Source organism: Carcharodon carcharias, chromosome 12 (genome assembly GCF_017639515.1).
Source record: "Carcharodon carcharias isolate sCarCar2 chromosome 12, sCarCar2.pri, whole genome shotgun sequence".
NCBI lineage: Eukaryota > Metazoa > Chordata > Chondrichthyes > Lamniformes > Lamnidae > Carcharodon > Carcharodon carcharias.
In genome coordinates, this window is record NC_054478.1 from 75,682,419 (window position 1) to 75,704,054 (window position 21,636).

A 21,636-nucleotide genomic window follows, 5' to 3' on the forward strand; every position below is an offset into this window, starting at 1 on the left:
AAACTGCTTCTTGAAAATTGCTTCAAATCAGCACTTGACTATTAAACCTGCAGGTCTCGGTTTTAGCACCTCTATACAAATCCGAGTTATGATAATCAACAATTGGGATCAAAATTGAATGTTGAAGCCAGACTTTCAAACAGGCGCACCACATTAACTTAGCATCTATCCAGTGCCTGTTTTCACTTTTCACCAAAATAGCATTTACTGTCTTTTATGGTAAGTGGAATATAAGTGTCAAGATGCAATGGTGAATCCGTGTAAAACCTTAGCAAGACCACAATCCGAGTACTATGTTCAGTTTTGGACTCCACACTACATGAAAGGCATCAAGTAATAAGGATAGATGCAGATTTACTAGGATACTGCCTAATGTGAGGAAATATAAAGAACAGAGGAGATTAAGGACTGATTTAAAAGAGTTGTTTATGATTATGAAGAGTGGATAGGAGCACTCTGTTCCCCTTGCTCGAAGAATCTAGAATGACGAGGTGTAGATATAAGAATAAATTTCAGAGAAATAGGGCAGAGAACAAGAGAAACTATTAGTTTAAGGTGTGAGGCTGTGGAATTTGGTAGCACTGCTGGAGATTGAAGGCGAGTTTTTTAAATTAATTTATGGGATGTGGGCATCACTGGCTAGACCAGCATTTATTGCCCATCCCTAATTGCCTTTGAGAAAATGGTCAGAGCTGCCTTCTTGAACTGCTGCAGTCCATGTGGTGTAGGTACACCCACAGTGTTGTTAGGGAGGGAGTTCCAGGATTTTGACCCAGCAACAGTGAAGGAACGGCAATATTTTTCCAAGTCAGAATTGTGAGTGGCTTGAAGGGGAACTTCCAGATGATGGTGTTCCCATGTGCCTGCTGCCCTTGTCCTTCTATATGGTAGTGGCTGTCAATTTGGAAGGCGCTGCCTGAGGAGCCTTGGTGAATTCTTGCAGTGCATCTTGTAGATGGTGCACACTGCTGCCACTATGTATTGGTGGCGGAGGGAATGAATGTCTGTGGATGGGGTGCCAATCAAGTGGGCTGCTTTGTCTTGGATTGTGTCAAGCTTCTTGAGTGTTTTTGGAGCTGCACTCATCCAGGCAAGTGGAAAATATTCCATCACACATATGACTTGTGCCTTGTAGATGGTGGACAGGTTTTGAGGAGTCAGGAGGTAAGTTCTCTGCTGCAGGATTCCTAGTCTCTGACCTGCTCTAGTAGCCACAGTATTTATGTGGCTAGTCCATTTCAGTTTCTGGTCAATGAAAACCCATGGGATGTTGATAATGGGGTTTCAGTGATGGTAATGCCATTGAATATCAAGGGGCAGTGGTTAGATTCTCTTTTGTTGGAGATGGTCATTGCTTGGCACTTATGGGGCATGAATGTTACTTGCCACTTGTCAGCCCAAGCCTGGATATTGATCAGGTCTTGTGCATTTGCAGATGGACTGCTTCAGTATCTGAGGAATCACGAATGGTGCTGAACATTGTGCGATCATCAACGAGCATCCCCACTTCTAACCTTATTTTGGAAGGAAGGCCATTGATAAAGTAGCTGAAAATGGTTGAACCTAGGACACTACCCTAACAAATTCCTAAAGTGATTTCCTGGAACTGAGATGATTGACCTCCAACAACCACAACCATCTTCCTTTGTGTTAGGTAGAGGAAAGTTTTCCCCCTGATTCCCATTGACTCCAGTTTTGTTCGGGCTCCTTTAAGCCACTTTTGGTCAAATGCTGCCTTGATGTCAAGGGCAGTCATTCTCAGCTCTTTGGTCCATGTTTGACCCAAGGCTGTAATGAGGTCAGGAGCTGATTGGCTTAGCAGAACCCAAACTGAGCGTCAGTCAGCTGGTTATTGGTATGCAAGTGCCGCTTGATAGCACTGTTGATGACCCCTTCCATCACTTTCCTGATGATCAAGAATAGACTGATGGGGCGGTAATTGGCCGGGTTGGATTGGTCCTTGTTTTTTTGTACAGGACATACCTGGGCAATTTTTCACATTGCCAGGTAGATGCCAGTGTTGTCGCTGTACTGGAACAGCTTGGCTAGGGGTGCGACGAGTTCTGGAGCACAAATCTTCAGTATTACTGCCGGAATGTTGTCAGGGCTCATAGCCTTTGCAGTATCCAGTGCTTTCAGCCATTTCTTGATACCATGTGGAGTGGATCGAATTAGCTGAAGACTGGCATCTATGATGCTGGGAACCTCTGGAGGAAGCTGAGATGGACCATCCACCCGGCGCTTCTGGCTGAAGATCGTTGCAAATGCTTCAGCCTTATCTTTTGCACTGATGTGCTGGGCTCCCCCATCATTGAGGATGGGGATATTTGTGGAGTGTCCTCCTGTGAGTTGTTTAATTGTCCACCACCATTCATGACGGGATGTGGCAGGGCTGCAAAGCTTAGATCTGACCTGTTGGTTATGGAATCACTTAACTCTATCCATCACTTGCTGTTTATGCTATTTGGCATGCAAGTAGTCCTGTGTTGTAGCTTCACCAGGTTGACACTGTATTTTTAGGTATGCCTTGTGCTGCTCCTGGCATGCCCTCCTGCACTCTTCATTGGACCAGGGTTGATCTCCTGGCTTGGTGGTAATGGTAGAGTGGGAGATAAGCAAGGCCATGAGGTTACAGATTGTGGTTGATTCTGCTACAATTCTGCTGCTGCTGATGGCCCACAATGCATCATGTTTGCCCGGTCCAGAGTTGCTAGATCTGTTCGAAATCTATCCCATTTAGCATTGAGCGTATCCTCAATGTGAAGGTGGGACTTCGTCTCCACAACGACTGTGTGGTGTCACTCCTACCGATACTGTCATGGACAGCTGCATCTGCAGCAGGCAGGTTGGTGAGGATGAGGTCAAGTATGTTTCTGCCTCTTGTTCGTTCCCTCACCACTGGCCACAGACCCAGTTGAACAGTTATGTCCTTTAGGACTTGACCAGCTCAGTTGTGCCATCAAGTCACTGTTGGTAATGGACATTGAAGTCCCCAATCCAGAATACATTCTGCGCCCTTCCACCCTCAGTGCCTCCACCAAATGGCGGTCAACATAGGGAGCACTGATTCATCAGCTGATGGGGGCCAGGTGGGGGTGTGGCAGTGAATGGTTATCAGGAGGAAGCTTCCTTGCCCATGTTTGACCTGATGCCATGAGACTTCCTGGGATCCAGAGTCAATGTTGAGGTCTCCCAGGGCAGTACCCTCCCAACTGTATACCACTGTGCTACCACAATGTCTGGGACATTGTAAGGTATGATTCCGTGAGTACGACTATGTCAGGCTGTTCCTTGACTTTGCTTCCAATTTTGGCACTCGCCCCCAGTTGTTATTAAGGAGGATTTGCAGAGTTGACAGGTCTGAGTTTGCCATTGTCATTTCCAGTGCCTAGGTCGATGCCGGGTGGTCCGTACAGTTTCATTTCTTTTGGAGCTTGTAGCGGTTTGATACAACTGAGTGGCTTGCTAGGCCATTTCAGAGGGCAGTTAAGAGTCAACCACATTGCTATGGGTCTAGAGTCACATGTAGACCAGACCAGGTAAGGACGGCAGATTAGTGAACCAGATGGGGTTTCCAACAATCGGCAATGGTTTCATCATTAGACTTTAATTCCAAATTTTTATTGAATTCAAATTCCGCCATCTGCCGTGGTGGGGTTGAAACCCAGGTCCCCAGAGAATTAACTTGGGTCTCTGGATTTCTAGTCTAGCAGCAATACCACCACACCATGCCTCCCCAATGTCAATGATTAAAAATTAATTATCTAGGTGATTGGATGAAAGAGGAATGAATTAATAAAGCAACAAAACAGGGGTTTCAAACTATTATTCATGTGGATAAACATAAACATGGATTGTTTAACCCAAACAGGCTGTTTTAATGCTGTCACTTCCATGTAACCTGACTGGACTTGAGACAGAGGCAGATTTTCACTCCCGGGTCAGGTGCATAGAGGTGGGAGCATTCCTGGCTGGATTAGAAGTCGGGGCAGGCAACCTGGGAAGAACAGAGGAGGATGCAGGATGCAGAGATGGGCTGGGCAGAAGGCCTATCTCAGGGCCCCAGCACTGTCCAAATTTTAAAAATAAAGATTAAAACAGCAAACATCCCTCCAGCCCTCAACTCCCTCATCCCTCCCACACAGTCCCCATGCCCCATCCATGCCAACCCATGCCACCTCATGCCTTCCACCCCATAACCCCTCATACCTTCCGTGCCAGCCTACACCCCTCCACCCACCTTTAATGGCCCTTAAAACCCCCATGCCAACTCAGTGCCAACCCATGCCTCCCCACCACTATACTTTGCCCTTACACCTGCCATGTCAATTCACCTAGTATCCACCATGGGCAGACTTCAGGACCCACGCAGAGATGAGATAGAACTTTATTTTATGTGTCTGTTGCAGACTTCACTATATTGAAAAAAAATCTCTTTGACAGGTCCCTTTGACAGGCACTTGTAACAGTTTTGACAGGTTCCTTTGACAGCTCACTTTGACTGGTTGTTCTGACAGCTCTGACAGCTTCATTTGATAGGTCTCTTTGACAGGCACTTCTGGCAGTTTTGCGAGGTCCCTTTTTCAGTTCCCTTTGATAGCTGCTTCTGACAGGTTTGACGGGGTTGATTTTTGACAGGTCTGTTGACAATTCCAATGGGCTTGACAGTACTGAGTTTGTGCACTTTTTTATGCACATTTTTGCCTACTTTTAACAATTCCAATGGGCACCTGACCTCCAACAAAGAGGACCTGACCTCCCGCAAAGATGTCCCAGGACCAGGTCCAAAAGTCTACCTTACCTCTCCAAAGGGATACCCTGGCTATCCAGACAAATGCACAAAGTTCAGACCTGCTCATATCTGGTCTACTCTGCACATTTCAGGTTTCACACTCCTAGCCTACCAGAATCCCACTTCACTGGAGGCAGCTGATGATTTAAATGTCCAGCTGCCTCCATAAACTGTGCATGTGTGAAAATGGGAAGTGCCATATTCAAGGGCGAGATTCACGATTTTTGGCCACTTCCATCATTTTCGCCACAACAGAGAGGATCTAAGTTTCTGCAAAATGCGGAACAGCAATCAGTGTAGTCACCCCCATGATCACCTCAGTTCTGTCAGATTGCCCACCTGAATTCAAGTCATGCATATGTCACAACTTCAATCAACTGAACATAAGGAAAATCAAAACCAACAAAAGTTATCTATTGGGGTTATCTAGAGCTATACCTTGAGTGCCCTACCATCCATTCTTAATTAGCACATTCGTTTAGATAATATCACCAACTTCAACACCTATGTGTTCTTTTGTTCTGCTATCTGTGACATCTTTTGATGATCTGCTTCTATCACTGCTTTTGCCTACAATCACACCACCCCCCTCCACTTCTCTCCCCCCACCCAACCCCACCCCCCTACCACCTTAAACCAGCTTATATTTCACCCCTTCCTGGGATTTGCCTAGTTCTGTCGAAGGGTCACGAGGACTCGAAACGTCAACTCTTTTCTTCTCCGCCGATGCTGCCAGACCTGCTGAGTTTTTCCAGGTAATTCTGTTTTTGTTTTGGATTTCCAGCATCCGCAGTTTTTTGTTTTTATAAAAGTTATCTATTACTCATTTTTCATTTATTAATCTAAAGTGCAATCAACCACATCTGAAATCCCAATAAAACCATATGTGGCTAATGGCTAACATTGGAAAACTTTGATTTATATAAATCTTTAGTAAGGCCACAGTTTGACTACAGGGTGTACTTTTAGATTTTACATTTTAGGAAGCTTGTTGAGGCGATTGACAGGGAATAGTGCAGATTCACTAGTATGAGGAAATATAAGTCAAAGAAAGACTTGAAAAATCAGGGATATTTTCATTTGATTAGAGGAGATTAAAAGTTGGAGTGCCAGAATTTGTATCACATAGTGTGGAGTTTTTCTTTGCTAGGACCCATGCCTGAAAATTAGCCTGTTTGAGAGGCCTAACTTCCAGTTGTTCAGCACTGTAGAGTTGATCTCAGCTGCAGGAAAGTTGCCTGCAGAATCACATGGTGGGACATGTTATTAACATTTTTAAATTCTTTATTTTCTATATTGAAAAAGCTTGAGCTCCCTGAGGCAGCTCAATGCCTCAGGGAGCTTTTACTGCACGCATGTATGATCTTCCTCGCTCGCCCTCCTACCCCCACCCCCCCCAACTCCCCCCAACTGCCTCACACAGACAGCGCTGATCTCTTTGGCACGCGATTTCACACTGGCTCTGGCTGTTAATTGGCCAGCCAGCATGAAATGGTAGTTGCAACCCAATCGCAGGCAGAGGTCCGATTCGCAGCCACTCCTGCTCTCCCCCGCCGAGCCCACCCAACAACTGGAAAATCCTGGCCTATGAGTTTGGAAGCTGTGGAGGAAAGATCTCCAGTGGAGATGAGGTCAGTGACAGTCCTGGAAACAATGGCTTGATGTTCGGTAGTGGGGTCATGGTCCAGGGGGAGAGAGGAAGAAATGTCTGAGAGTTGGCACTCTTGACTCTGCGATGTAGAGGTCAGTACACCAGACGACAGCACCAGCCTTTTCGGCAGATTTGATAACAAATTCAGGGTTGGACCTAAGAGAACGGAGTGCAGCAAGTTCAGAAGGAGGCAGGTTAGAGTGGGTGAGAGAAGCAGAGAATTTGAGATGGCCAATGTCACGCCAACAGTTCTCAATGAAAAGATCAAGAGCAGGCAAGAGCCAGAGGGAAGGGTCCAGGTGGAGGGAGAATACTGTAGGCAGATGAAAGGATCCATTGAATGGCAGGGGGAGGACTCCTGCCCAAAGAAGAGAGCACGGAGACGAAGATGGTGGAAGAAGAGTTCAGCATCGTGCCAAGCCTGAAGTTCATTGAGGTGAGGGCGTGAGGGTATGAAACTGTGTCCTTTGCTGAGTACAGAATGTTCAGCATCGGAGAGGGGCAAGTCAGAGGGTATGGTGAATACATGGCAAGGGCTGGGATTAGAAGAAGGGATGGGGTGGGGTCGAGGGTCCTGGATGGGCGTTGGTATCAATAAGTTGTTGGAGCTTGCGTTCCTTAACACCTGAAAGGAAGAGAAAAAGGTTCTTGTTAAGGTCGGATGAGACGAAGAATAAAATGAAATGACAGCTTTGAGACATCCGATGGTCGTGAAATATGCTATATAATTGCAAGTCTTTCTTTTTAGCAAATACCATGCCAACATTTAAGAATAAGTAAGATAGGTGGCTGAAGGAAAAATAAATAAAAGATATGAGAATAGAGCAGACAGTTTTGATCAGGAGTACTGCTGATTTGGAGGATAAAAACCAGAACAAAATGGTTAGGCCAAACTGTTCAGTTCAAATATCAAGAATTGATAACTTGCCAGAAAATGTAAATGCCATGTGTGCATTTATTTTCTCAGTCTGAGCATTTGCGTGATCTATGTCTTTGTTCGCTCTAGGCTTGACTAGTTCAAAGCACTACTGGCCACATTATACATTGTGTAAAATGGCAGTCATCCAAAACTCTTGCTTCCTCTGCCCTAACTCTCAGCATCCCCATTCACCCATCACACCTATGCTTGCTGAGCTATATTTGTTCCTTGATTTTAAAATTCTCCAGCTTTTTTCAAATCCCTCCTTAACTTTGCCCTTTCTTATCTCTGTAGCATCTTCCATTCCTACAACCATCTGAGATATCCGCAATCCTGTAATCCTAGCTTCTTGAGCATCCTCAATTTTAATCACTCCACCCGTGGCAGGCGTGCTTTCAGCTACCAAGACCCTAAGCTGTGCTGTGTTGCCATAAGCCAGACTGGAGTCAAACTTTCACAACTGTGATGTGAGGATCTATGGGGACACCTCACTGCATGTTGTCATCATCCTCTGCAAAGCTAGCAGTTATGAGGGTCGCCCGAGCACGCCTGCCTCATCTAGCCAGTGCAAGAGCCTCATCCCTGTCATCGTCACCACTGAGGACCCCCTCGCCCTTATCCCTGTCGGTGTCTTCCTCATCCGAGGAGACCTCCAGCTCCTCCATCTCCTCCTCAGCCAGCTTGTCTCCCCGATGGAGTTCCAGGTTGTAAAGGGCGCAGCAGACGACGATGATGCGTGACACCCTCTGCGGACTGTATTACAGGGCTCCACCAGACTGGTCCAGGCACCGGAACCGCATCTTCAGCATCCTGATGGTCTGCTCCACCATGTTGCGAGCTGCTGCATGAGCCTCATTATAGCATCGCTCCGCTGCAGTCTGAGGCCGCTGCATAGTCATCATGAGCACGGCCTCTGCGGGTAGCCCTTATCCCCAGGGAGCCAACCCCGCAGCCTCTGTGGGCCATGGAAGATTGCAGGGATCTGCGAGTGACTCAGGACGTAGGCACCATGCACACTCCCTGGAAACAGTCACACAGGGCCAGGAAAAGTGCTGAGTACAACCATGAAAACCATGTCTCTATTTCTTTCATGCTGCAGGAGGATCACGTGAGGATCATGGATCCTGGTGACCTAACTGGACACATTAGTGAAACCTGCACCTTGATGGTGCTTGTTGCGATATCCCACAGCAGTCACGTATGGAGCCCTGAAAGGAGCCACTAGCATACAAATTGAGCATTGCACTCACTTTCAAGGCCACTGGCAATGGATATCCTCCATGTTCCCAAGGTGCCAAATCCTCCAGCAGCTGGCAGATGTGACCGACTAGTTCCCTAAACTTGCGGACTCTTCGGTGACACTAGTTCTCGGTCACCTGCAGGAATGAAAGGCGGCGTCTAAAGACCTTGGGTCTAGCTAGGTGTTGAACAGTGACAACTCACTGTGGCTCATCAGCATCGTGTGTGGGAGCTCCAGCTGCCCATTCTTCCTGAGGGTGCTGCTCCTCCTTCTGCGTAGTCAGACGCCTCCATCGCTCTCTTCTCCTTTGTCTCCACTCTCTGTAAACCATGAGGCATACAGCTAGGTCACCAGGCTCCATGGTCCTGATGTACTCCTACAGGACGAAAGAGAGAGATGCGTGAGGTAGCTTGTGTGTTCTAAGAACCTCTCTTAGTTAAGCCTGAAAGACCCTTAACACATCCTGAAGAGTGCTGGCAACCATTTGGATGGCCAGAGTTTAGTGCGCTGCATGGCTGCTTGAAACCCCATCCAACTCCTCCCCACTCTACCTGACCGATTGGCAGCAGCTTCGCCCACTGGACTGCATGCTGTGCTCTCAGCTCAGGTGCAGTCATTCTCCAAACCCACACTGCAAGAGAGAGACTGGTCCAACCATGGGGGAGACTAGACCAAACCTAAATGATGACTTTGCAAGGGGCTCTGAGCACCTCCATCAGTGACTGCTCCATGGCCAGCTTTAGCAAGGAGATGGTACAACATGCGCAGTCATCCAATTGTTCTGCAGTCCACTAAAACATTCATTAGTTTGCAGTCTGTGCCTGAGGGGCAAAAAGCTCTGGTGCATTTGGTGGCAATTTCAGGCCTCTGTGTTGCTTGAGTGGGCTGATAACCTAGAGGCCCAAATCCATGCATATCAATGTGGCTGCTTCTGAACTGTCTCAGCTACGGAGGAATGGTCACTTTATACAAGGTTTCCCTAATGCATGGCCGCTCCCCCCCCCCCCCCAAACGGCAATTGCTTGTGCAATACCATCAACCAGAGTGCAGCCTTGCCCCCACTCTCCTCACCTCGCCTCAACCAGAGTGCTGCTGTTGCCCCGGCACCACACTTGTCAGCCAGCCAAAAAAATTCGACTTGTCTGTGCCCTCGCCCTTGAAGTCCAACAGGCAACCCCTCACGAACGCTGCACAACGTTATTGTGCACTCCCCTCTGAGTTCCCCTCGAAGTGCAGCTTGCCAGGTGCACACCTGATAAATGTTGTTGTGAAACACATTGGCTTGCAATCATGCCTCTTGGATGATCCAGCGTCAGGGGGTGATTCCGGCGAGCTGGACTTATATTGATATGCAGATGTATTATAATGAAGTTCCCGACATCTGGAGGCAGGAAACGCGGCCCATCATTGACAGGCAGAGTGAACGATTGCAAACATGTTCCATGATGGCGTGAAACCAGTTTTTGGCCTTCCCGCCATATTGTCTGCTTTCGCCTACCAGGATGCCCAGCGACAGCAGGCACACATGATTTGTCCCTTGCTATTTCACATGTATAGCACAAAGAATTTACTGATTGTGGAGTACGCAGTCAGACCATTATCCAATCCATGCCTAAGTATTGAAGCTTAAAGTAGAACGGCCTTTATCATTTTATTAAAAATCTGTGGGAGGATTTCCATGTGCCATTTACGCTGATTTTTTGCTCTTCCACGGAAGGTATGGCAGCCAAGTGGAAGAATGTAGAAATTCATTCCTTTTGAGGTTTTGCCACAAAATTGAACTATTTACTTTGGTCACTTTTACATATGTTTAATTTATACTCAACCTTTCAAATACAATAAGTAAAAGATAAAGATTTCAAGCCAAGCGTGTCATTTTAAACAATATACATAAAATGCTAATTGAAGATAAATTTTAGCACAGATAGTTCTGGTACATGCAAAAGTGCTGACATATGTTTTAACTCACTTTTCAACCTAAATCTCCCTTTGTTTTGAGAGAATGTGATACCTTCACCCTATCAAAATCATCATCAGTATGAAGAGACATAAATGTATCATTGAGGGGCATTTGTTACATTCAATTTCACCCAGTATTAATGATAATTAAAGCCTGCAATGGTAATTAAAGCCTGCACAAATAGATTTATGGAAACATTGAAAATGCAAAAAGGGATTTAGCAAAGATTTTTAAAGTCAGTAAATTTCCAAAATCCCGTTAAATTCATTGAAAGAAAAGCAGCATCCTCAAATTCAGTTTTGTATTTTAATATTAAGCTTGACATACCATAATGTCCAAATTAAAGTCCTAAAATCAAAAGGCTGCATAAAATAAAATTAACACAATATTATTCTCAGGAGGTATGAAAATAGAATTTTTAAATAATCATTGATTAAAATTATTGTCTGTTATAATAATTTTATGGGATTACAATGTCCAGGTTTTCTTCTATTTTTCCTTCTATTGAACGTTCTGAATTATAGAGAGGAATAGGAAAATTTGTAAAATGGTACAAGTGAGGGAATCCTGGTTGAATTCATCCCATTGTCACCTGAGGTCACCCTTGCCAACCTTCTGGTACACACCTTTGGCAGAAGTCTGGAAATGGATAAATGCCTTCCATAATGGACGACGTGTGGCTAACGGAGATTCAAAGTAGAAAGGGGGAGGTAGTTTGAGCCAGGTCAACACATGTATTTCAAATATTACTGTCCTTTGGAAGGCTAGTTTCATGTCTCATTATTCCATGGCTGTGTAGCAACTACACATTCATAGAACAGCGAAAATGATACTTAGTTTAATGATTATTTATGAAGGTAGAATGCTAAGAAAAAAAGTTAGAAAGTAATCAAACCAGTACTTTAAACAAAATGTGACATTCATTTCTATGCAAATCTGTCTATTGTTGAAAAGTATAGAAAAGAATTTGCAATGCTACACAGCCACAGAATAATGAGACATGAAACTCTGGCCTTCCAAAGGGCAATAATATCTGCAATACTGTTGGGAAGAAAATGTATCCCTTGTTAAATGGCTCTTAAATCCAATCAGGAACCTAAGCAGAAATGCTGAGGAGCTTTACATTCAGAGTCATGTGTCCACAATAGCTCTGATTGAGCAAATAGTAACTTGATACATGGATTGGGCTACCTGAATATGTCTGAATGCATTCTGCAATATAGCTCTGAGAGAACCTCAGAATCATGGTGTTAAGTTGCATGGCACATAAGTTCACCTTAGAAAGGGAGCAATCCTTGGAGTCACCTGAAGAGGGAGAAGTGAGAGTAGGAAGATGATCAAGAATGAAGAGGAAGAACAAGCATCAGCAATACTATTAGTTACCAGAGCTCCATGGCAGCAAATAACAGACAGTTTTGTTGAATTATCCCTCCCGTATCACGCATCAGCAGTCCTCCATACCATCAGGCAAGTCCATACATCCACCAGATGAACGCCATAAAATTGTATGCATTCTTAGGTGTTGGACTGCCAGCAGTAGGCATGCTGCAACCAACAACAAAGCAATGAAATTGTATAGCAACAAAGTGGTTCATAACCAATCATTTAAGGGTTAAATCTGGTGAAGTTTGAAACTGTGCTAGCAATCATTTCTTATTCTGATGTTCCTATATGGTGCTTCCCCAGTGCCTATGCCATGGGAAATGGAAGGCTGTTGAACCTCCACTAAGAGCACTTGAGATGGCCTAGGTGACTATCTTGCACCAACCTCTTTTAAGAGGCTGGCAGGGGAGCAGGCATTTAGTCATCCTGATAACTGGTTTCCATCCACCCATCTGTGCATGCTTCCTGCTGTTTGTGCAGCTTGTCCTGCAAGAAGAAAGGAAGTGTGCTAGTGTGTAAGGTGAAAGGTTGTGAGGATGCATTTGTCATATCAAAATAGTGCATGCAAGTTTGGGGAGATGGGAAGCCTGGGGTTAGGAAGGCTAAAAGTTTCGTTGTAGGGCCTGGAGAATCATTGAAGCTTCATCGGCTTTATATGGAAACAAAAATCAATCAAGCTTATTGAACTTCTTCTGTTTCTGGCAGTTTTGGGCTTCCAGTACTTCCCTACTTCCCTTCAGGTTAAAATGGCAGAACAGTCCCTTCTAACTTTGTCAGATACCAATATGCATGCTTAAAGAGGACCCACCCAGCTTTGGGAGGGCGTTCCAGGCAGTCTGCCAGATCGAGATGACTTAAGATTGAGGTGCATGTATCACACTATAGAGTAAGTGTTTTATGTTTAGATGTCTGTCTAAAATACTCTTGTCATGCCAACAACCTATTCATATATTTGAGTGACAAATCTTTGGAAAAAGTTCCATGTAAAATAATTTACTGACTACAAATTTTGACTTTTTTCACAGTTGCTAAATCCAAATTTTATTCATGAAGGTAAGTTTATCTTTCATTACAACCTCAGTGCTGAAGTTTAAGCACTATTAAAATTCAGGTTAACTGTTGACAATTTGTACATTTTACATGGTTTACATCATAGATTTTATTTTCACTGACATTAATCTTTCTTTTCATACAGTGCCACCTGAATTTCTCATCCCCTTGGCTGATTTGACATGTGCTATTGGTGAAACAGTCATATTGCGATGTAAAGTATGTGGGCGACCAAAACCTACTGTTAGCTGGAAAGGACCAGATCAAAATGTTCTTGTCAATGACACTCGATGCACTCTATCATTCAGGTAAGCTCATCGGCTAGATCTCCACAAAATGGAGCACAATTTCAGAAGTAAAAACATTTTTCTGTGCAGAAAGTGAATGTGTGTCTACTGAAGCGGTTTCAGTCTTTTCTTATTCATCAAAGCTTCAGAAAAAAATTAGAGCAAGTAAGACTGACTTAATTCCTGTCCTCCTGCTGTCCTGCTTGTAGCTATTTCTGCCAGGAGATCTGTAATCATGGTATGTCACGCTCGTCTAACTTGCACCACCCTCACACATCCAGTGTAGCTCGTCCACAACCCCTCTGTGATTCCTAAGTCAACTCCTCTTTCCGCTGTCCTCTACTTTTCCCTCTAGAAGAGATCTCTGTAGCTTTTTAGCTCTGATCAAATGGCTGAAATACTGACTGTAGTGATTGTATGTAAAACCCTTCATACTGTTTTAGGGATCATGTGATTGTACTGACAAATCAGCCCTAAGTGCGGGTAATCTTAGGGGCAGAGCTTTCTAATCGTGGACCTGGTTCAAGCATTTAGCTTCTTCAAGAGCTCTGTAAATAAAGTTAACTGTTTCTAACAAGAAACCTGCCTGGTACACCAAGTTTATTGCACCGACATTTTCTTTTCTGGATGTCACTTTTAGAGTTCTTTTTGTTCTTGCAATTTCAAACACCTCTTCATTTGTCTTATGGTCTGTATATGGAATTTTTAGCATCTACATTTCAAGGGCCTCTATTTTCTCCCACAAATCTTTATTTGTCATCCAAGACTTCATTTGAGATTATTTAGAAAAACAAGTTTCAGCCAAACTCCAAATTGCACAAATGCCCATTCTATTAGAGTTCCTCTGATCTCACTGACGCAATGTCTCTTAGGGTATCAACAAGTTTGAACTGTGCTATCCTTCGCCCGTAACATCTGCACAAATACCAGAAAGCAGACCCAGGCTGCCTTGCAATAGCAAAAGTACTAGAACCTACAGCAAATCTACCCTTTCGCCTTGTGACAGCCACCTCAATCCTTACACACTAAAGTGCAATAATGCCAACTGTCAACTTTTGACACTGAAATCAAGTTTTCAACCAATGCATCAGCTTGTTAGCATTTTACAAAGAAAAATGCAGGCATTGGAAGTTGACAGTGTAGACCAATCAGATAGATAGGAATGGAACCTGTCAGAACTTCATATATTGAAGGGCAAGAGAATCAGACAACCTCTAGTCCCATTATTTATCACACATACAATTGAGGCAAATTAAAATGAAAATAAACTACTAATTTTCAGAATTTATTGCAGATATGTTCATTACATATGTGTCCCAAAATGAATTATATCTAAACCCATAAGCTGCTAAAATGTAATTTCTATAAACCGTAGTTTCCTCAAATTAACTTCCTGGGGCATGTCTAATTGTTGTTTTATATGAAGATTTCATCAATATTGGTTGTAGCAGTTTTTTTAAAAGCCTGATATGAATACATCATTTGGTTTAATTTGTGGCATTGTCAAGGTTTGGAAATAAAACAGTTAGAATAATTATGAATTTTAATGAAGTAAAAACAAAATCATACTGAGAATCACGACAATTATAGTAGGCTGCAGCATGCCAATTAATGCAACAAGTTAGGCACTGGGAGGTGAGGCATGTTGCCATGGAAAAGATGTTCAGTTCCACTAGCTTTGAAATCTTCCTTCAGGAATTTCTAAATTTCATTGCTACTATTTGTGCTTTTGCATACTGAACAATAACAGCTTGTATTTATATAGCACCTAGTGTTATGAAATGTCCTAAATTGTTTCACATGGGCATTATAAAACAAAATATAACACCAAGCCATATAGGAGATGTTAGGGCAGATGATGAAAAGCTTGGTCAAAAAGGAAGGTTTAAAGAGCGACTTAAAGGAGGAAAGAGAGGTTTAGGGTAGAAATTCCAGAGCTTAGGAACTTGGCAGCTGAAGCCACTAATGGTGGAGCAATTAATATCAGGAGGCCAGAGTTGTTCCCGACTGAATGTTGCAGACTGGCACATTCCAAGGTCAAGTACTACGTGCTGAGGGACGTACTAAAACTTGGGGCAGCCGTCACAAAGGCGCAATGAGGAAAGGTCGCTGTCTAAGACCTTTCTCCCGTAGTGCACTGAGGGGTTGGGAATTGTATAGACCTCTCGGGCTGTATGACTCACAATAAATGTACGTAGTGAATACTAAATGTATCATAATTGAATTGAGGCACCTCAGAGTGCAACATGATATATGTCGATAACTCCAATACCATTGCACTGTCTGACTGTCTGTAATGATCATATTGAAATGACTGTAATATTCATTGATTGTATTGAAGCACCTCGTGATCCATGTGTAAAAGTTGACTAAGATGGCACTTTTTGAGATGGCCATTCAGTAATGTTTTGTAATGTTCTTTCGGATATTTTATGAATAAAGTATATTTTTCCCAAAAAAAAATCAAGAGGTGGAATTGGAGGGGTGAGGCAAAAGAGGGATTTGAAAACAAGGATGAGAATGTTAAAATCAAAGTGTTATTTATCCAGGAGCCAGTGTCGGGTCAGCGAGCACAGGGGTGATGGGTGTATGGGACTTGGTCCGTATTAGGACACAGGCAGCAGAGCTTTGGATAGTCTTAAGTTTACAGACACTGCAACAAACATTATAGAATATTAGGTGTCCTGCAGTAAGCCAAATTTGTATCACACTGCAGTCTCAACCTAACTTTGAGGGCGGAATTTTCCATGCCTGCTGGTGTCAAGCGTCACAGGTGTAAGCGGACAATACGGCAGAAAGGCCAAAAATCGGTTTCTTGACATCATGTTCTGGTAGGGAGGTTGGTGAGAAGTGGTGGAAAATCACACAGCCCAGAGGCTGTCCGCTGACCTCAGGTAAGTGGCAGGATTGGATGTCAGGATTTTGAAAGGATGTCCTTGGCACCCGCTCATGAGAACAATCAAAACTCCCAGTCAGTTGGCTCCCAGTGGCTCCAGGATGGATAATTAATCTGAGTGATTTTAACTGCCTACCCACCCAGTTAACATGTTTGAATTTAGATATTAAACATAGAAATTGCTTACTTACTTCAAATGAGATCCAAACAAATCTCATTTCCACCCCCTGCCCCACACAACCTGCCAACCTAACTGATTAGATTGCATAGTACAGATTGATAATGTTCAGTTGGTATCCTGGAGTTTTGTTAAATCATCTGAAGATCTACAAAATAAACACAAAGCTTTATCTTTCTAGGAAATGTAAGCATTTATTCATTTTTTTCAACAAATGAATTAAGTTGAGTTGAATCGTAATACAATAATTGTACATGGTGTGTGGACAAAATGGATGATCTGAACAGCTGCATTTTGTTTGAATTGAAAATCCTTTTATGGGTATGAGATTCAGCAAATATAGATTAACAGAATTTATTAAACTGCTTATGCAAATTTGTCAGCTTTCCTGTCACTAAAAGATTACATTTTTAATTTCATTTTTATAGTGACTCTGGAGAGGTCATGCTTAAAATTTGCAATATCATGCCTCAAGACAGTGGAATATACAGCTGCCTGGCAGTGAATGAAATAGGATCAACATCATCTTCAGCTACAATCAAAGTGCAGGGTAACTAAATCTTTTCAAATCATTTTCTGTAACTAACTTCTTGACAAACATTTTCTCCTTCAAATCACTCACTATTTTTGAACCTCCTGTTTGGGATATTAACTAAGTAGCATTGCTCTGATATTTGGCCAATTGACAGTTAAATGACTGTTTTACATAGTAGAAAATGTTGGCAGCTCAAGTCTGATTTGCATTTGGAAACAGTCACTGGAGAGTGAGGTTAGATTGGATTGAGTCTCAAATCTGTGATTACGAAGAGCTAAAGCCAGCACAAAAACAATGAACCAATTATTTTTCTTTACAATATTCTTGTAATTTATCAATCAAGATTTAGTCAGTATAATGAACAAAATAGTAAAGGGAAGGCTTCCAAGATCATGCTGTGTACTCTAACAGAAACACTGGGGAGAATTTTCTCCCCATTGGGGGTGCTGACCAGGAATGGGCATGGGCAGGCGTGCAGCCGATCGCTGCCCGCAATAGGCTGCGCATCGCCATTTTACATGGGTGGGCCAATTAAGGCCCGCCCAGCGTGATGCACACCTGGAAGCACTGAGCACTTCCTGTGTGAGCGGGGGGAGGAGGGATAGTCAGGGCCTGTACTATTTCATGCATGCACGCGAAAGAACGCAGAAATCTCCCTGAGGCACGGAACTGCCTCAAGGAATTTAATGTCACTGTGAAAATCTGAAAGAAAGATTTTTAAAAAATTATTTGAACATGTCCCCTCATGTAACAGTGTTACATGAGCTCGCACATGTCAAAGAATTTCAATAAAAACATTAATTTGATTTATAAACCCTTCATGAAACCTTATTCCGCCCGGGATGAGGTTTCATGATAAATGCGAAGGCCGCCTGGGCTCTTCGCCTGCCTGCCAACCTTAAGGTTGGAGGGGCAGTCCAGACAATTAGTTTAACAAGCTGTTAAATGGCCTTAATAGCCCGCCGAATTGAAGATCGGAATGATGCGCGATGACGTCGGGATGCATGCTCCACGTCACCGCGCATCATTTTATGTGTCGGCGAGAGGGGCCTGCCCCTGCACGCCAATTTAAAGATTCAGGCCATTAATCTAATTTCTGTTGAAATTGAGTTGGAGCAAAAAAAATCACTTAAACCTACTGGAACAAGAAACGACCCTTTAAATTTTCCTACCCCTCCAACAATAATAAGTCACTTGCTAGTATGCTTTTTCCCCACTACTACAAAGCAAAATACTGCGCTTGCTGGAAATCTGAAATAACAAAAAGTGCTGGAAAAGCTCAGCAGATCAGGCAGCATCTGTGTAGAGAAACAGAGTTAACGTTTGCGGTCAATACAGCTGCTGCCTGACTTGCTGAGTTTTTCCAGTATTTTTCGTGCACTTTTCCCAGTTCTATTTTCAAATGGCCATCAAACTTTCACATGATCCTCGTGTTATATTGTGCACAGAATGACATTACCCTTGCATCACAGTTAAAAGGCGTTGTCTTAATAATGCTTCACCAAAACATAATATGGGTTTATAATTCCTTTCCATTAATGGAGAAGCAGGATTTTAACTCCAAGTTACTATGGAATAGATAGAAGGCAGGCAAATTGTTAATAATGCAGTCAAGCAAATGCTGGCAGTGATATTTCTAAAGCCATAATAAGTATTCTAGGTTTAGCACTCAAATATCATGCAAAGAGGAAAATGGTTGCCTCAGTGTTATTACAAATGTGTTACAGCAGGCCACTTCAAAAAGCAATTCATTAAATCATTTAGAACTGTTGACTCCCTCATACTTTCCTCAAGTGCTGAAACTAATTTCTATTCTAGCAAGCACTCAATTTTAGTTATGATTTCTTGGTCTGTATCTGCTCTGTTGATTTTTCTCCCCATTTTCAGGTGTACCAGCAGCCCCAGGCCGGCCTATAGCTCAGGAGCGAAGCAATAGCTCTGTTATTCTGAGATGGTTACCTCCAGCAAGTACAGGAAACTGCACCATTTCCAGTTATACTGTTGAATACAGAGAAGAAGGTAATCCATAACAGAATGCATTTTATCCAGAACATTGCATTTCAACATCATTTTCTAAACAATCTGATTGTATAGTGTCCTATCCCCAGTTCCTCCCATTTACTTGCAAGAAGTGTAGAAGTATCTTTTCTGTTAATCTCAATTTACTAGCAGTCCACCGCATTTTAACTCATTTCAAAAGCATATTAACTAAAATAAAAAGAAAAAAACTTGAAAAATGTTTCCACCACTAATTATTCTAATAAGGAATTCAGGAACATAGGAACAGGAGCATGGGAAAAACAGTAGGCCATTCAGCCCCTCAAGCCTGTTTCACCATTCAATGAGATCTGCAACTTAACTCCATCTACTTGCTTTTATTGCTAAAAAAAAAGAGTTGTCTTGCACTCATCAGGACATTTACACAAGATTACCAATTGTAAAGGGAACAACAATTTATGTTGCATGAGAAGAGAGTGCTGATTGGTTGGCAGTTGGGCACTAATTGGTAGAGGTGTTGCCATGGAGAATACATCATACGTGCCTTTGCCCCACATCCCTTAATATCTTTGGTTCATAGTAATTTAACAATTTCAGATTTAAGATTAACAATTGATTGAGCATCAATTGCCATTGGTGGAAGAGAATTTCAAAATTCTACCACCTTTTGTGTGTAGAAATGTTTCCTAATTTCACTGCTGAAAGACCTGTCTCTAATTTTGAGCCTATGTCCCCTTCTAGACTCCCCAGCCAGCAGAAATACTTTCTCCTTAATATCTTAAAAATTTCAATCCAATCACCCCTTAACCTTTTTAAATTCCAGTAAACGCAAATGTCGCTTATTTAAACAATCCTCCTAATTTAAACTTTGGAGTTACTTCTACTCTCCCCTCTATGCTGTTATTATTCTGGTTTATATTGGTGTAATTGAAATCCTCTATTATCACTAAATTTTTGCTTGCAACCTTTCTCCTCTATCTCCTTCCCATTATTTGGTAGCCTAAATTATATGTCAATAGCATAATAGCTCCTCTATTGTCCATAATTCTAAGCAAAGAGATTTTGATTTTCCCCCTCGACATCATCCCCTCCAATGTTATAATGGTTTATTCAATCAATACTACCAGTCCCATCCCCCACACCCCACACCCTGGGTCCTTTTCTTTTTTTCCTATCTTTCCTGAATACCTTGTAGCCAGGAAAATTAAGTTCCCAATCCTCCCCTTCTTTGACCCAGGTCTTTCTTTGTTCCACTATTTCATAGTTCCAAGTGGCAACTTGTGCCACAGCTCACCCACCTTATTTATGATGCTCTGTGCATTTACATACATGCAATCCACACTAATCATAGACTATTTTGCAGTTGACCTGTTTGATCCTTATTTATGAAATATTCTTTTTGCTTGTGGTATTTCTCTCTCTCAGCCTTCTGTGCTCCTATTTCTACTCTCTAATGTTTCATCCTGGTGCCCACTCCCCTTCAAACAGGAGCCATCAAGTGCTATTAGGGGAGAGTGAACAGAGCAATTGAAACACTTTGCTACTTATCTGCTGCTTCCCAAGAAAGCTGATGCAATTTTCAGTCTGAATTGGCTTTCTTAAAGGCTACACTCTAATTTCAAAGCACCCCCAAAATACTACACCCATTTTCCAAGGAGTTTGCACCAATGCAACAGTATTTAATGGGGGCAACAGGAGCTTGCCTGCTGGCTGGAGAGCTGGTGAGAGCACCATGTCATCTCTTTTAGGGAAGGCCCGCCAAATTAAATGCCATTCAGGCACTTAACTGGACGGGAAGTCCCACCAGCCAATCAGCGGCTGACAGCTCTTTTGAGCGGCAGCACCACCATGGAGGCAGTGGCTATTACCAGTACAACATCCACTTGAAGCTGAGTATAGTCGCTGGATCCCAGGCCACAGGTGAGTGATGGTGGGAGTGGAGTGTAGATCTCAGGGGAAGGGGGATTGGCAGCAAGGGCAAGGGTGTGGATCTCAGCAGGCCCGCTCCTCCTTGATGCCGGATTCCTCGCCTTTGAATGAGGGATACCCCCCCCACCCAGGGAGCTCATAAGTAACCCCGCACAGGCTTGCTTGTCATGCTCCCCGCATGATGAACCACCTACTTGCACCTGTTAATACCAGCAGGATGAGGCCCTTAAGGGCCTCAGTTTACATGAGGCATGGTGGCTGTCCATGCGTCTTCCCACCATAGACTTAATTCGGGTGGAGGCAGAAGGCAGCGGGGTCCCCACCCATCACCCTCCCACCTGATTAAGTGACAACCCCTCAACCAAACTCGCCACCGAGGAGGGCATTAAATTCTGTCCATGGATTCTCCAATGAATGGGTAAAGGCCCCTGAACCAGAAAATGTTATAAGATTAATCCTTGTGGAGCATTGACAACTGCAATCAAAACTCTTGTGGGCCTATAAGCAATTAATAGGGGCATGGAGTACAAGGTTATGTTAAACTTGTATAAAACACTGGTTCTGCCTTAACTAGAGTATTGCATTCAGTTCTTGGTGCCACACTGTAGGAAAAATGTGAAGGCATTGGAGATTGTGTAGAAAAGATTCACGAGAATGGTTCCAAGGATGAGGAACTTTGGTTATATAGATAGATTGAAGAAGTTGGGACTGTTTTCCATGGAGAAGAGAAAGTTGAGAGGAGATTTGATAGAGGTATTCAAAATTACGAGGCATCTGGAAATAGTAGATAGGGAAAAACTATTCCTTTTGGTGGAAGG

The 21,636-nt window shown here is 43.2% G+C and overlaps 1 protein-coding gene across 2 annotated transcripts in view; it reads left to right on the forward strand.

Annotated features, from left to right (window-relative positions):
* kalrna (kalirin RhoGEF kinase a) overlaps positions 1-21,636 on the forward strand; it is a 1,007,899-nt gene that overhangs the window by 960,941 nt on the left and 25,322 nt on the right. For both annotated transcript variants that reach the window (XM_041200492.1, XM_041200491.1), the window contains 4 exons: positions 12,971-12,998; positions 13,141-13,303; positions 16,785-16,906; positions 18,779-18,910. In XM_041200492.1, coding sequence (XP_041056426.1) covers positions 12,971-12,998; positions 13,141-13,303; positions 16,785-16,906; positions 18,779-18,910 — 445 coding nt within the window. The remainder of the gene's footprint in view (positions 1-12,970; positions 12,999-13,140; positions 13,304-16,784; positions 16,907-18,778; positions 18,911-21,636) is intronic.